General features: G+C 41.7%; 1 protein-coding gene across 1 annotated transcript in view; it reads right to left on the reverse strand.

The window, feature by feature from the left end:
• Positions 1 to 5,298: 5,298 nt before the first annotated feature.
• Positions 5,299 to 13,798, reverse strand: part of TNFAIP6 (TNF alpha induced protein 6) — a 56,592-nt gene continuing 48,092 nt past the window's right edge. Inside the window, exon 6 of the mRNA XM_040358004.1 lies at positions 5,299 to 5,997. Coding sequence (XP_040213938.1) covers positions 5,852 to 5,997 — 146 coding nt within the window. The 3' untranslated portion in view covers positions 5,299 to 5,851. The remainder of the gene's footprint in view (positions 5,998 to 13,798) is intronic.

A 13,798-nucleotide genomic window follows, 5' to 3' on the forward strand; every position in this document is an offset into this window, starting at 1 on the left:
GAAGAAAGCCTTGCATTACTGTGTTGAGTTACAGATATAAGAACGGGAAATGAGGATTTCTCAGAAGAAATAAGGACATTTAAAAGTAAAATGGAAGGATGAGGTAAGTGAAGGAGGACTGCACTAAAGTAAAGGATGCTATTTAGAAAAAAAAAATGACCTTTACAACCCCTTTAATTCCCACACCTAATGATTTTGAGAACCCTTCAAACACGCCTTAATAAATCCACAACAGTACATGCTATCGAAACAGCGACTTCGCCGTTAGAGACATGCGGCCTTTGTGAACGTATCGGTATGGAATTTAGGTTGATAAACCTAAGAATGTAAGAATGTGGGCATGTCAGCGATTTAAAAAATAAGTTCTCTGTGCATTTCGCTGGGAAATCTGAAGAATTTTTTACATGACAGTCAATGGAAGAAAGTGTAGAACTCTTGTCATTTGGAAGCTCAACCAGCCAAAAGTAAAAGGCCTATCACAGAACTGAGCACATTACCTGAAACTAGATAAAAATACCTACGTTTTGATGTATAAATTGTGTATGACAAGTAGATCTTGTGGGCGTGAGAGCAATTTATTTCTTCTCTAAAAAGATAATTATATTTAAAGCTGTGTGCTGTAGCGATGACATCATCCACTCTAACCAGCCCCATAGACACTCTGTTTAATCGATAACATTTCCTGAAAAAATCACTAAACTTAAACAGGTTTTTCACAAAAACTTTAAAAGATATCAAACTGAAAAGATACAGCCGGATAGCTGAATATTTTGTGAACATTTTAAAGTTCGTTTGGTGTCTGTAGGTGAAAGTATGAAGGAGCTGAATCTTTTGGTAGTGGAAGAATGTTTTAAGGATTTGAAGCATGTTCTCATTGACCTCAATGTTAAAAAAAAAGTGTCTAAAAGCTTAATATTTTAAAAAGTATAAATAGTAGGAAAAAAGTTGAAGTTCTATCATTAGCCGAAAGAGCTGAACATTTTAAAAGTTTAATGGTCTTAATAGCTGAAAGTATGCAGAAGTTACACAGAGCCAAAAAACGTACAGAATAATTTAAATTAAAATAAAAAAAAAAATTTATAAGAATAATAAAAAATGAATAACAATACTGGGAATTAAAAATAAAATAAAAATTAAAATTAATAAGAATAATAAAAAACGAATAACAATACTGAGAATGCTATAGAGCATTCCCACTAATAAAAAACAATTACCAATACTGGGAATGCTATTGAGCATTCCCACTAATTAGCAATAAATTCAAATATTTGAAATAGTTTTATTAAATAATATCCAACTTCATAACATAAATTACCTTTTCTAACACTGACTTCTAGAGATAATACAGACATGAAAGCGAGGTGCTTACAGAATAGTTTACTTATGTTCTTGGTGTGGTTTAGAAGATGCCAGTGCAGAGGCATTTCATTGTAATCTAGAAATAAGTTTGCTGGTGGGCATAGACCATAACAAACCAGAAAAGCCGATTGGGCCTCACGTTAATTTTGATGTTGCAAAAATCTCCTTTCATTATACAGTAAAACCTTGGTTTGAGAGTAACTTGGTTTGAGAGCGTTTTGCAAGACAAGCTACATTTTTAAATTCATTTTGACTTGATATACAAGCGATGTCTTGATATACACATATCATCACGCCACAGCTGAGTATAAATGAGAAGAGAGGCACCTCTAAGTGTAGCAATATGGTTACATTTAATGAAGGTACAACATTTAACAACATATTGCTACACTTAGCCTCTCTTCTCTTTTATACTCTGTAGCTCCTGCTGGATTTTGTTTCTAATCCCCTTGTGGAGGCTTCCATTTGTGGATGGACATTTTATGGTTACACAATGTATCACATTGCTATAATATATTTATATGGACTATAAATGGAAGGATTTATGAATAAATGGTTGTGGAACGAATCATTTGAGTTTCCATTATTTCTTATGTGGAAATTTGCTTTGATATACAAGTGCTTTGGATTACAAGCATGTTTCTGGAACGACCTAGGTTTTACTGTATATGGAAGGCTTAAGGAGAAATATGGAAGGTTGCTGTTGTTGAATCAATTCAAGATGAAAATTGTGACTTTGTCAAGCCGATCCTCCCTTCACTGTTTGGTGAGGATTTAACTTGGAAAAAGTAGCCAACCAGTGAAGGCTGAAGAATGAAACTCCCATTCTGCATATCGAAACAAGGTCACTGGGGTTGAGTTACAAAAACTGGAGAGTGCACAATCTGGTTCAGCTCTGCATAGAAACCAATCAGCTTCCAGGTTTTATTGTCAAAGCTTAAAGGGGTTGTAAAGACAATTTATTTATTTTTTTTAATAACAAACGTGTTATACTTACCTCCACTTTGCAGCTCGTTTTGCACAGAGTGTCTCCGAACCTGATCATCTGGGGTCCCTCGGCGGCTGTCTCGCTCCTCTACCAAGAACTTAACACCTTCATGCGAGCTCGCATGGTGTTGAGTTCCTGTGGGCGCGCTCCCGTGATACAGCCGCTCACTGTATCACTCGGCCCCGCCCCCCCCCCCCCCCCCGGCGTGCCGCATTATTGGGTGAAAAAACATTTACCTTTACAACCCCTTTAATTGAACAAGCTGAAATTAGAATCTGATTGGCTACCATGCACAGCTGCACCAGATTCTGAGTGCTCCAGTTTTAGAAAATCAACCCCAGTGTCTCACTTGGTGGTAAAGTGAGGATCAGAATGACAGCCCAGGATACTGCAGCATTAAAGCGAGAGTAAACTTTAAAACAAAGGTGTACTTACTCTCCCAGCAGCCATCACCAACCCCCTCCCCCTCAAGTCTCAAGACTCTATTGCGTACACGCCTGACGCAGGGAGACGAGCTCGCTGCTCGTATGGTTTATGTGCACGGTGACATCCTTTTTAAATGTGCGTTTTTTATCCTGATTTTTATATAATAACCACACATATTTTACTGCAGTATTGTGCTATGATTTTGCCTTCTTCCCCCTATACCTATATCCTCTGAGGGACATACCCGGCCCTAGTGTCTGTCCACTGGGTGAAGCAGGAACAGCAAGGAGGATTTGCTGAAACCGTCTAGGACCACTCACGAACTCGGTGTTCGTCGGAGATAGGCCCACTATTCATAGCCTCCATGTGAGTGCATGTATATGTGATTCATTTTCGTTTTCCTAGTGTCCTCGCAGTACTGTGCCATGATTCCTTTGATGTCTCTTAGGGCCCTGTACACACGACCGGATCGATCCGCTGGGATTGATCCGCGGATCAGTTCCAGCAGATAGATCCGGTCGTGTGTACGTCCGAGTGGACATTTCCCAGCGGAAAAAAATCCAGCCTATGGATTACCAGCGGATAAAAATTTCTTAGCATGCTAAGAAATCTATCCGCTTGAATCCAGTCCAGCGGACTGATCCGGTCATCTGTACAGACTCACCGGATCAGTCTGTCCGCTCCCATCCCTCGCATGCGTCATAATGATTCGACGCATGCGTGGAAGTATTTACCTTCCAGGGTCGCGCACGTCGCCGCGTCATCGTCGCGGCGACGCCGTGGCATGTTACTGCGGATGTATTCCGCGGGGATTTTGATCTGATGGTGTGTACAGCCATCAGATCAAAATCCGCCAGAGGTGTGTGTACAAGGCCTTACATGTCCATCCACTGCTGAGTCCTTCAGCCATCTCTAAGTGTTGCTGCATCTATCTGTGTTTACAACTTTGGAGTCCATTTGGCTATCAGTGCTATAGCCGGGAGGTGAGCAGTTAGGAACCACCAGAGGTGTTTCCTTTTCCAGCACAGATTCTTTGGATTTAATTTTTTTGCGAGCACTGTCTAGAGACTTTATTTATACACATTTATATATACATCCAAATAATATACATTGTATATGGACTTTCACCTATTTTTGTTTTGGTTAGCACTTCACGTGTTTGGTTGTTTATGGTCATATGACACTATTTGCCACTATTTTATTGCATTTGAGGTTCACATTGTACCTGTACCCACCTGCCTGTTTTGAGTATTTCTTTTTCATCACAGTTCATATTGGTCTGTTTTGCACTTGTTTTTATACACATATCCATCTACACCCCCTGGTTCAGTTACTCACGTTGTGAGTTTTCTGCACCATTCCCATTTGCATTCATTCACAGCGCTGACACCACCCCCCCTTTTTTTCACAATGTGTGTGTATGGTGTGGTGATTATGGGATATGTTATTCCTACCAAAAATGGTTGTAGTTTTTTTAAGCAATACTCTGGTTATGTTAAGTAGCAATTTTAAATACAAACATTGCTTAACTAAGTTTTTCTTATAAAGGAAATTCATCAGTAGAAACATGTCTTGCCCACCATGGTTGACCCCCTTCTCAAAGAGCTAGTTTCCTGGGTGTCATGCATATCCTCTGACTTCAATAGTTTGAGTCTCTGGACCACACCCAATATGCAGGCCAGCATTTCTGACCTTATTGGCTGTATACTAGTTTTGAGTCAGTGATGCAGAATGAGAGTGCTAAACAAATGTCTAATGCCGCATACAGATGATCGGACATTCTGACAACAAAACCGTTGATTTTTTTTCAGGCGGATGTTGTCTTGTCTTGCATACACACAGATGTTGTCGGAAATTGCGAACGTCAAGAGTGTGGTGACATACAACACATATGATGAGCCGAGAAAAATGAACTTCAATAGCCAGTGCGGCTCTTCAGTTTTGTTTTGTTGTCAAATTTTTGCTCTCAAATTTTTGTTGTGGGAATTTCCGACAGCACATGTCCGATGGACATTTGTTGTCGGAAATTCAGACCGTGTGTACGCAGCATTAGGCCCCTTACACACAGGGCGGATCAGTAATGATCCGCCCCGTGAACCTCCGCTTGCTCAGCGGGGATCGCTCTGTTGATCCCCGCTGAGCCGACGGATGACAGGGACCGCCCTGTGCAGGGACCGCCCTGTCTTTTCTCCGCTCTCCCCTATGGGGGCATCGGATGAACACAGACCGTCGGTCCGTGTTCACCCGATCCGATCCGCCAGAAGGATGGAAAAGTAGGTTTTTCCTCCGTCACACTTTGGCGGAGCGGAGTGGTTCGAATGTCAGCGGGCATGTCACCGCTGACATCCGCTGCTCCATAGAGGAGCACGGAGCGCCCAGTCAGGTCCGCCTAAAAAACTGGCAGGCGGACCGGAACTGGCCGCCCGTGTGAAAAAGCCCTTAGAGTCCAAGGTAATCAAATGATATAATTGATTCAAAGCAGAAGGCTTAATTTGGCTATGAAACTATTTTATCATAAAATTACCTTGGACTCTTGGGCATTTGTTTGGCCCGCTCATTGGATTGTATGTGTGTTGATTCTCAACTCTGGGTCCTTTCCCTTTTTGTTGAGGGTGGTCTCCTGTTTTATGGAGTGCTGGTAAACCTCAGAAAATCCAAATCTAGCACCATTTTTTTTTCTTTTGTTTTGCAGAATCATTGGAGTCAAAAAAACATCATAACAACCAGGCAACTATCATTTCAGAAGTAGGCCACCAATGGCTACTCAGATGTTTCTTTCAGGACAGGTTTCCTTTAAGGACAGGTTTCCTTTAACATAACAGTATATGTAGTGATGATGTGAAGGCACCAGCTTTTCAGTAATTAATCAACATCATAACTGTATTACATGGAAAGAAGTCATTTATCAAAGTCGTTTTGGACATTAAGTGTTTCAGTCATCTCTCATTCAAGTGGGTTGGCGCTCTGCCCAGTGCAGTCTACGTTCACCAGAGCGAAGATGGATGAGTCACCGCCTGAACCATTCGGCTTGATTTCTGCATTCACAACAACTTGTGTGCTAATGTTTTTATTCAACGTTTAAATGTCAGGGTCGGCCTCCAACGTCGCATTGATGTTCGGTTCAAATTTAAATTCGGAAGGTGGTTCCATAACCGAGTACTTGATTTTAAATCCCCCTCCGACGATGGAGCTGTCTGTTAAGAATTTTAACGTCATGACATTCCCTAAAAACAAGAAAAACACAGATTTAGGAGACGTGTGACTAAGAGCTTGTAATAATTTTACAATTCTGTTTGGGTTAAACTCTTTCTAAAATAACAAGTCAAGATGTTATATCCTATTTTTTCTAGGAATCCGCCACAACTGATGTGAAATTCCAGACTGTGTAAAGGGAAAACTGTAACTCAATGCTAGGGGGGAAAAAATTATCGTGATTTTTTATTTGTAAAGGAAAAGTACATTTTTAAAGGTCTTTCCCTTCTTCAACAATGCCAGATCAGCACTGGGCCAGATTCACCAAAAAATCTGCTGATACTCCGGCGTACTTTCAAATTTGCCGCGTCGTATCTTTATTTGTAATTCACAAACCAAGATACGACGGCATTTGGCTAAGATCCGACAGGCGTGCGGCTTCGTACGCCTTCGGATCTTAGGATGCAATACTTCGGCGCCCGCTGGGTGGAGTTTGCGTCGTTTTCCGCGACGGGTATGCTAATTAGCTGTTTACGGCGATCCACGAAGGTACGCGCGTTCGTCGCATTCTCTTACGTCGTCGCTAGTCGGCTTTTCCCGTCGTAAAGTTGCGATTGCTATTTAGGTGGTGTAAAATTAGACAGCCCATGTTAAAGTATGGCCGTCGTTCCCGCGTCAAATTTCAATTTTTTTTTTTTTTTGCGTAAGTCGTCCGGGAATACGAAAGTACGTAACGCACGTCGCCATTTAAAACATTACGTCGGGTGACGTCATTTCGCGCAAAGCACGGCTGGAAATTTCAAAACGGAGAATGCGCAGTACGTTCGGCGCGGGAACGCGCCTAATTTAAATGATACACGCCCCATTTGAATTAGGCGGGCTTGCGCCGGACGGCTTTACGCTACGCCGCCACAAGTTTACAGGTAAGTGCTTTGTGAATCAAGCACTTACGCTGAAAACTTGCGGCGGAGTAACGTAAATGGGATACATTACGCAGCTGTAATTCTACATGAATCTGGCCCACTGTTCATAATGCTTTTTTATGCTGCTACAATTCATCCACTCCAACAAGAAGCGGGTGCCTGTAACATTAGGTAAATGGATCGGAGGTGGCTGGGCTCATAATTGGATAAGATACCTCTGATCTGTATACTTGGCATCATAGGCACCCTTCCCTTTGCCAGAGCCGGTAAAGACTCAAAGAAGAGAGAACTTCACTGGTGGCTAATAATGTCTAATAACCCAAGTACCCAGATGTGTTATGTTAACACATGATCCCACAACACACATTAACACACTAATCATGGTGCAATGCCAATAGGTTTGAATGGTACACATCACAATATTAACTCACAATCAATAATACAAATTAATATCATAATAAAAAAGGGTCATGTTTTTTTTGTGCAGTGAGCTGCACTGGAATGATGAGTCAAAAGTAGACATGTGCACACTGAAATATTTTGTTTTGGAATTTGTTTTTTTGTCCGAAAAATACATTAATTTAGTTACTCCCGAAATTAGTTTTTATTTATTTTGTTTCGTAAAAAAATGCATTCGTCCGAAAATCCGAATTAAAGGTAAAATCTGTCATTGAAGGCTTATGGTGTCTGTAGAATGTTCTAAGAAGATTCGACGGAGCAGCTAAATTGTACGACGACGCAATCGTACATTTCTGGCCGAATGTTCCGCCCACAAGCTATAGAAGAATTCTAATCTTGTATGACACTAGTAATAATTATATTTATAAATTATTATTACTAGTCAACCAACATTCAAATTTTACAATAGCCTCTAGGCTGAGCATTTGTCCAGAAATGTACGATTGCAGCATCGTACAGTTTAGCTACTTGTCGAATCTTGTTAGAACTTTCGACAGACACCATAAGCCTTCAATGACAGATTCAACGTTTGTATGTTTTTCGCTGCTTCGACGAATCTTTGTTGTTCATGTCGAATGTTTTACCCCAACACTGTCTCTATAATGTCGAATCTTTTCTCTCTATGTCGAATCTTTCCTCTCTATGTAGAATAATCTTGGACTAATAGAGTTAGGTTAGACACATTTGACCACAGGTTCGATAGACACAGATTGCTATTGTCAGCTCCATGTCGAATCTTCTATCTATATTGAACTGTTGTAGCAACGAAAACTAAAATAAAGCATTTTTTATGTCGGATCTTTTGGATCTTTTGGAATATGGATTCTGCACGTTCATTTTTGTTTGTTAAAATGATATGAAAATTTCCGAAATTCGGACAAAAACAAATGCACATGTCTAAGTAATGTATAGAGCAATTGCTAGAATATCATTGTTTGTTCAATAACACCTACACCCCTATGAGAGAGAAATATATGTGTGAAAACCCCCGTAACTGGGGAAAGGGCTTGGGGTTTTAGAGGTGATTATTGAAAAATGTATTAACATTGACAAATAAAGAAAGAAAAAAAGAAGAATCTATTCTCTTGATATTACCATTAAGAAGGGAAGGAAAGAAAATACAACGCAGTGCACTCTTTTCCTTTAAAGTCACAAGCTTGTAGTCCACGAACAGTCACCATCAAATTTAACTGAACTTGAGAAGTTCTGCAAATAAGAGTGGGAAATATTGCAAAGTCCAGGGGCCAGATTCACGTAGGAGGGCGTATCTTTGTGCGGGCGTAGCGTATCCTATTTACGCTACGACTCCGCAACTTAGACAGGCAAGTGCATGCTCAGTATCACGTCAAATTTTCTCCCTAACTTACGCCGCCTCAATGTTTAGTCGACGTGAACGTAACCTACGCCCATCCCCTATCACGGACGACTTACGCAAACGACGTAAAATATGACGCTGTTCCGACGTTTCCGACATCCATACCTTAACATGACTTACCCCTGCTTTATGAGGGGTAAAGTTACGCCGGTCGTACGCCATACGTAAACAGCGTATTTTAATACGCCGGGCGCAAGTACGTTTGTGAATCGGCGTATCTAGCTCATTTGCATATTCGACGCGGAAATATACGGAAGCGCCCCTAGCAGCCAGCGTAAATATGCACCCCAAGATACGACGGCGTAAGAGACTTACGTCAGTCGTATCTTGGCAACAGTGAGGCGTATCTGATTCTATGAATGAGGCGCATAGATGCGACGCCTCACATTCGGACTTACGACGGCCTATCAGGAGATACGCCGTCGTAAGTCCTTTGTGAATCTGGGCCCAGATGTGCAAAGTTATTAGAGACATATTCCAACAGACTAAAGGTTGTAATTAAAGAAAAAGGTGATCTAAAAAAAGACTGACATATGGGGGGTGATCCTTTTTCCAACTCAGTGATTCTGTTTTTTTTCTGACATGTTGGTGTATATCTTTCACTTGGACGTTATAAGTTGCATTCGTAAATACAGCTGGATAAAACAAAAACTGTGTCTGCCTTAAATTCAGGCTGCAAAGCAACAAAATTTGATTTTTTTCTATATCCACTGTATATATCTGGCTCTACCTTATACAGTGGCTGTTAGAAGCAGGGGACACAATCCCTCTGCTTCCTCCTCACATCACGGTCATTCCCATCTACAGTTTTCAGACCAGATAAATATACATTTTCCTTCTTTAACCACTAGCTGAGGGCCGTACGACTTTGTACGGCCGCAGCGCGGCTCCCAATCTCTAGCAGGCCATCTTTTTACGGCCGCCCCTTTGCTCGTTCCCCGAGCGCTCAGCGGGGAACTGCTGTGCTGGCCGTGTCCCTTGGACACAGCCAATCACAGATCGCCGTGAACGGCCAATCGGAGTGGCCGTTTCCTAGGCGATCTGTGCGGCCAATGAGAGATGATCTCATATGTTTACATATGAGATCATTTCTCATTCCCGGCTCTCGCAGACAGCGGTGCTGTCAGGGGAGAGAGGAGACGGATCTGTGTCTCTTGTACATAGGGACACAGATCGGTCACCTCCCCAGTCACCCCCCCTCCACCTACAGTTAGAACACTAATATTAGGGTACACATTTAACCCCTTTCTCACCCCCTAGTGTTAACCCCTTCCCTGCCAGTCACATTTATACAGTAATTAGTGCATATTTATAGCACTGATTGCAGTATAAATGTGAATGGTGCCAAAAATGTGTCAAAAGTGTCAGATGTGTCCGCCATAATGTCGCAGTCGCAATAAAAATCGCAGATCGCCGCCATTACTAGTAAAAAAAAAAAATAATAAAAAAAAAAAATTCTGTCCCTTATTTTGTAGGCGCTATAACTTTTGCGCAAACCAGTCGCTTATTGCGATTTTTTTTTTTATTTACTAAAAATATGTAGAATACGTATCGGCCTAGACTGAGGATAAAAAAAAAACGTAAAAAAATTGAGCTATTTATTATAGCAACAAGTAAAATTTTTTATTTTTTTTTCAAAATTGTCGCTCTATTTTTGTTTATAGCGCAAAAAATAAAAACCGCAGAGGTGATCAAATACCACCAAAAGAAAGCTCTATTTGTGGGGAAAAAAGGACGTTAATTTTGTTTGGGAGCCACGTCGCACGACCGCGCAATTGTCAGTTAAAGCGACGCAGTGCCGAATCGCAAAAAGTCCTCTGGTCAGGAAGGGGGTTTAAGTGCCCAGTAAGGAAGTGGTTAAAGTATAACTCCATGGATCATGGACATACCATGCCAGCTAAAAATGTAATTTCGGGCACACTACTGTAAAAGGGGTGTTTCCACACAATATGGACTAAATGAAGATTCCAACAAGTAGGTTAGAACTTTGTCAAAACTGCTGCCACATGTAGACAGAGCTGGAAACTCAAGCCCAAGGATTTCACATCCAGAGTCTCAAAGGCAGCTATGAACAACTGTTGGGTGGATTAACGCTCCAGCACATACTAAAAACAATTCTATACATTTTGGGTGGTCTGAAGCAGAATCTCAGGCAGACATATAAAAATACACCATGCATAAAACTAGAATACCAATTTTGGGAGGTCTGGGCCATTAAAGCGGAACTGCAGGCAGAAAAAAAATATATAGTTTAACTACTTGCCAACTAGCCGCCGTCATTATACTGCGGCAGGTCGGCTCGTTCCTGCAAATCGTCGTAGGTGTACATCGGCACCTTTAAGGGCGATAACAGGCGTGCGCCTGTTGCGCGCCGTGGGTACCCGATATGCACGGACGGTGGCCGCGATGTCTCCCGGCCACCCACGATCGCAGGCACGAGAGCCAGAACGGGGATCTGTGTATGTAAACAGACAGATCCCCCGTTCTGACAGGGGAGGAGAGGCGGATATGCTGTTCCTAGTAATTAGGGACAGCGATATGTCTCCTCCTCCAGTCAGTCCCATCCCCCCACAGTTAGAAACACACACGAGGGAACATTTAACCCCTTGAACGCCCCCTAGTGTTAACCCCTTCCCTGTCAGTGACATTTACACAGTAATAAGTGCTGTTTCTGATCGCTGTATAAATGTCTATGGTCCCAAAAAAGTGTCCGATCTGTCCATCGCAATGTCGCAGTCCCGCTAAAAATCACAGATTGCCGCCATTACTAGTAAAAAAAAATAATAAAAATGCCATAAATCTATCCCCTATTTTGTAGATGCTATAACTTTTACGCGACCCAACCAATATACAATTATTGCAATTTTTTTTACCCAAAATATGTAGAAGAATACATATCGGCCTAAAGTGGTGAAGAATTTTTTTTTTTTACCTTTTTTTGGGGGGGGGGGGGGTGGGGATATTTATTATAGCAAAAAGTAAAAAATATTGCTTTTTTTCAAAATTGTTGCTCTTTTTTTCTTTATAGCGCAAAAAATTAAAACCGCAGAGGTGATCAAATATCACCAAAAGAAAGCTATATTTGTGGGAAAAAAAAGGACATACATTTTGTGTGGGTGCAACATCGCACGACCGTGCAATTGTCAGTTAAAGCGAAGCAGCGCCATATTGCAAAAAGTGCTCTGGTCAGAAAGGGGGTAAATCCTTCCGAGGCTGAAGAGGTTAAGATATGGGATAAAACACACAGGCAAGCGAAATGGGAATACAACTCACCCCTAATTTCACTAACAGGAACTATTTTTTTTTTTTCGGGCAATGGGGCACAATTTTGGGAATGGATTAAAAACACACAGTTGAAAGATATACTAATAAAAAAAAGGAAAGATTTGTCCATACCAGTAATTAAAACACAAGGGGGATCAGATGAAATTAAATGAATGGAGGTATTTAGAGCTAAAGTAAAAAATATAGGGTCAGATCCACAGACAGAGTACGCCGGCGTATCTACTGATACGCCGGCGTACTTTCAAATTACCCGCGTCGTATCTTTGGTTTGGATCCTCAAACCAACATACGACGGAATCTGGGTTAGATCCGACAGGTATATGTCCTCGTAAGCCTTTCGGATCTAAGATGCAATACTTCGGCTCCGCTGGGTGGCGTTCACGTCGTTTTCGGCGTCGGGTATGCAAATTAGCTATTTACGACGATCCACGAACATACGTGCGGCCGTCGCATTCTCTTACGTCATCTCTAGACGGCTTTTTCCGGCGTATAGTTAAAGCTGCTTTTTTGCGGCGTATAGTTAGATTTGCCATGTTAAGTATGGCCGTCGTTCCCGCGTCGAAATTTGAATTTTTTCTTTTTTTTGCGTAAGTCGTCCATGAATCGGGATGGACGTTAGTCACATCTAAGTTTAAAAAATGACGTCCTTGCGACGTCATTTCGCGCAATGCACAGCGGGAAACGGAGCATGCGCAGTTCATTCGGCACGGGGACGCACTTCATTTAAATTAATCACGCCCCCTAATCGCTGATTTGAATTCCGCCGCCAGAGATACACTACGCCGCCGTAAATTACGGCGCGAATTCGTTTTGGATTTGAAACAAAGCCAAGTAAGTTATGGCGGCGTAGCGTATCTTAGATACGCTGTGCCGGTGCAGATCTATGTGGATCTGCCCCATAGCTTTTTTTTTCGAAATTGTCGCCCTTTTTTTGTTTATAGCGCAAAAAATAAAAAAACGCAGAGGTGATCAAATACCACCAAAGGAAAGCTCTAATTGTGGGAAAAAAAGGATGTAAATGTTGTTTGGGTACAGCGTTGCACGCCCGTGCAATTATCAGTTAAATCGACACAGTGCCATATTGCAAAAAATGGCCTGGTCATTAAGGGGGAAAATCTTCCAGTCTGTAAGTGGTTAAACAGTTAAGAATTTGGTTAAAAAAATAAAGGTATTATTTGCAAATTGTGAAAGTTCTTGAATTTGTCTTGGCATTAACGTTCAATAATTGCCTGCACAGTAGCAATCCAGCTGGAGATGGAGGGGTGACACTATGGGCTAGCCAAACTCTGCTGCATACAAATGTGCTGAAAAGGGAATGTGGGAGAGTGACTGGGGGAGAGAGCAGTGTGAAAACAAGGACAACCTTATCAGTCTGCTGCTGCTCCTTCACTATCCAATCAGCAGACTGTGATGTGCTTTGACTATGCAGTGCAGCTGATGCAGTAGAGATGAAGAATCTGTCTGACAAAAGGGTCAGTAGGCTACACATGTGAAAGGACATTAGGTTTGAGCAGAGTAAAAGAAAAATCTTAATCTAAAATATGTTATCTAATTGCATAAATAGTTTTTTTGTAATACAGGGTGAAAAAATGGGTCAGATAAAAACCCTACAGATTACGTGTTGTATAACCACTTAAGCCCCGGACCTTTAGGCAGCTAAATGCCCAGGCCAGGTTTTGCGATTCGGCACTGCGTCGCTTTAACAGACAATTGCGCGGTCGTGCGACGTGGCTCCCAAACAAAATTGGTGTCCTTTTTTCCCCACAAATAGAGCTTTCTTTTGGTGGTATT

Source organism: Rana temporaria, chromosome 6, assembly GCF_905171775.1.
Source record: "Rana temporaria chromosome 6, aRanTem1.1, whole genome shotgun sequence".
In the NCBI taxonomy this organism is placed as follows: domain Eukaryota; kingdom Metazoa; phylum Chordata; class Amphibia; order Anura; family Ranidae; genus Rana; species Rana temporaria.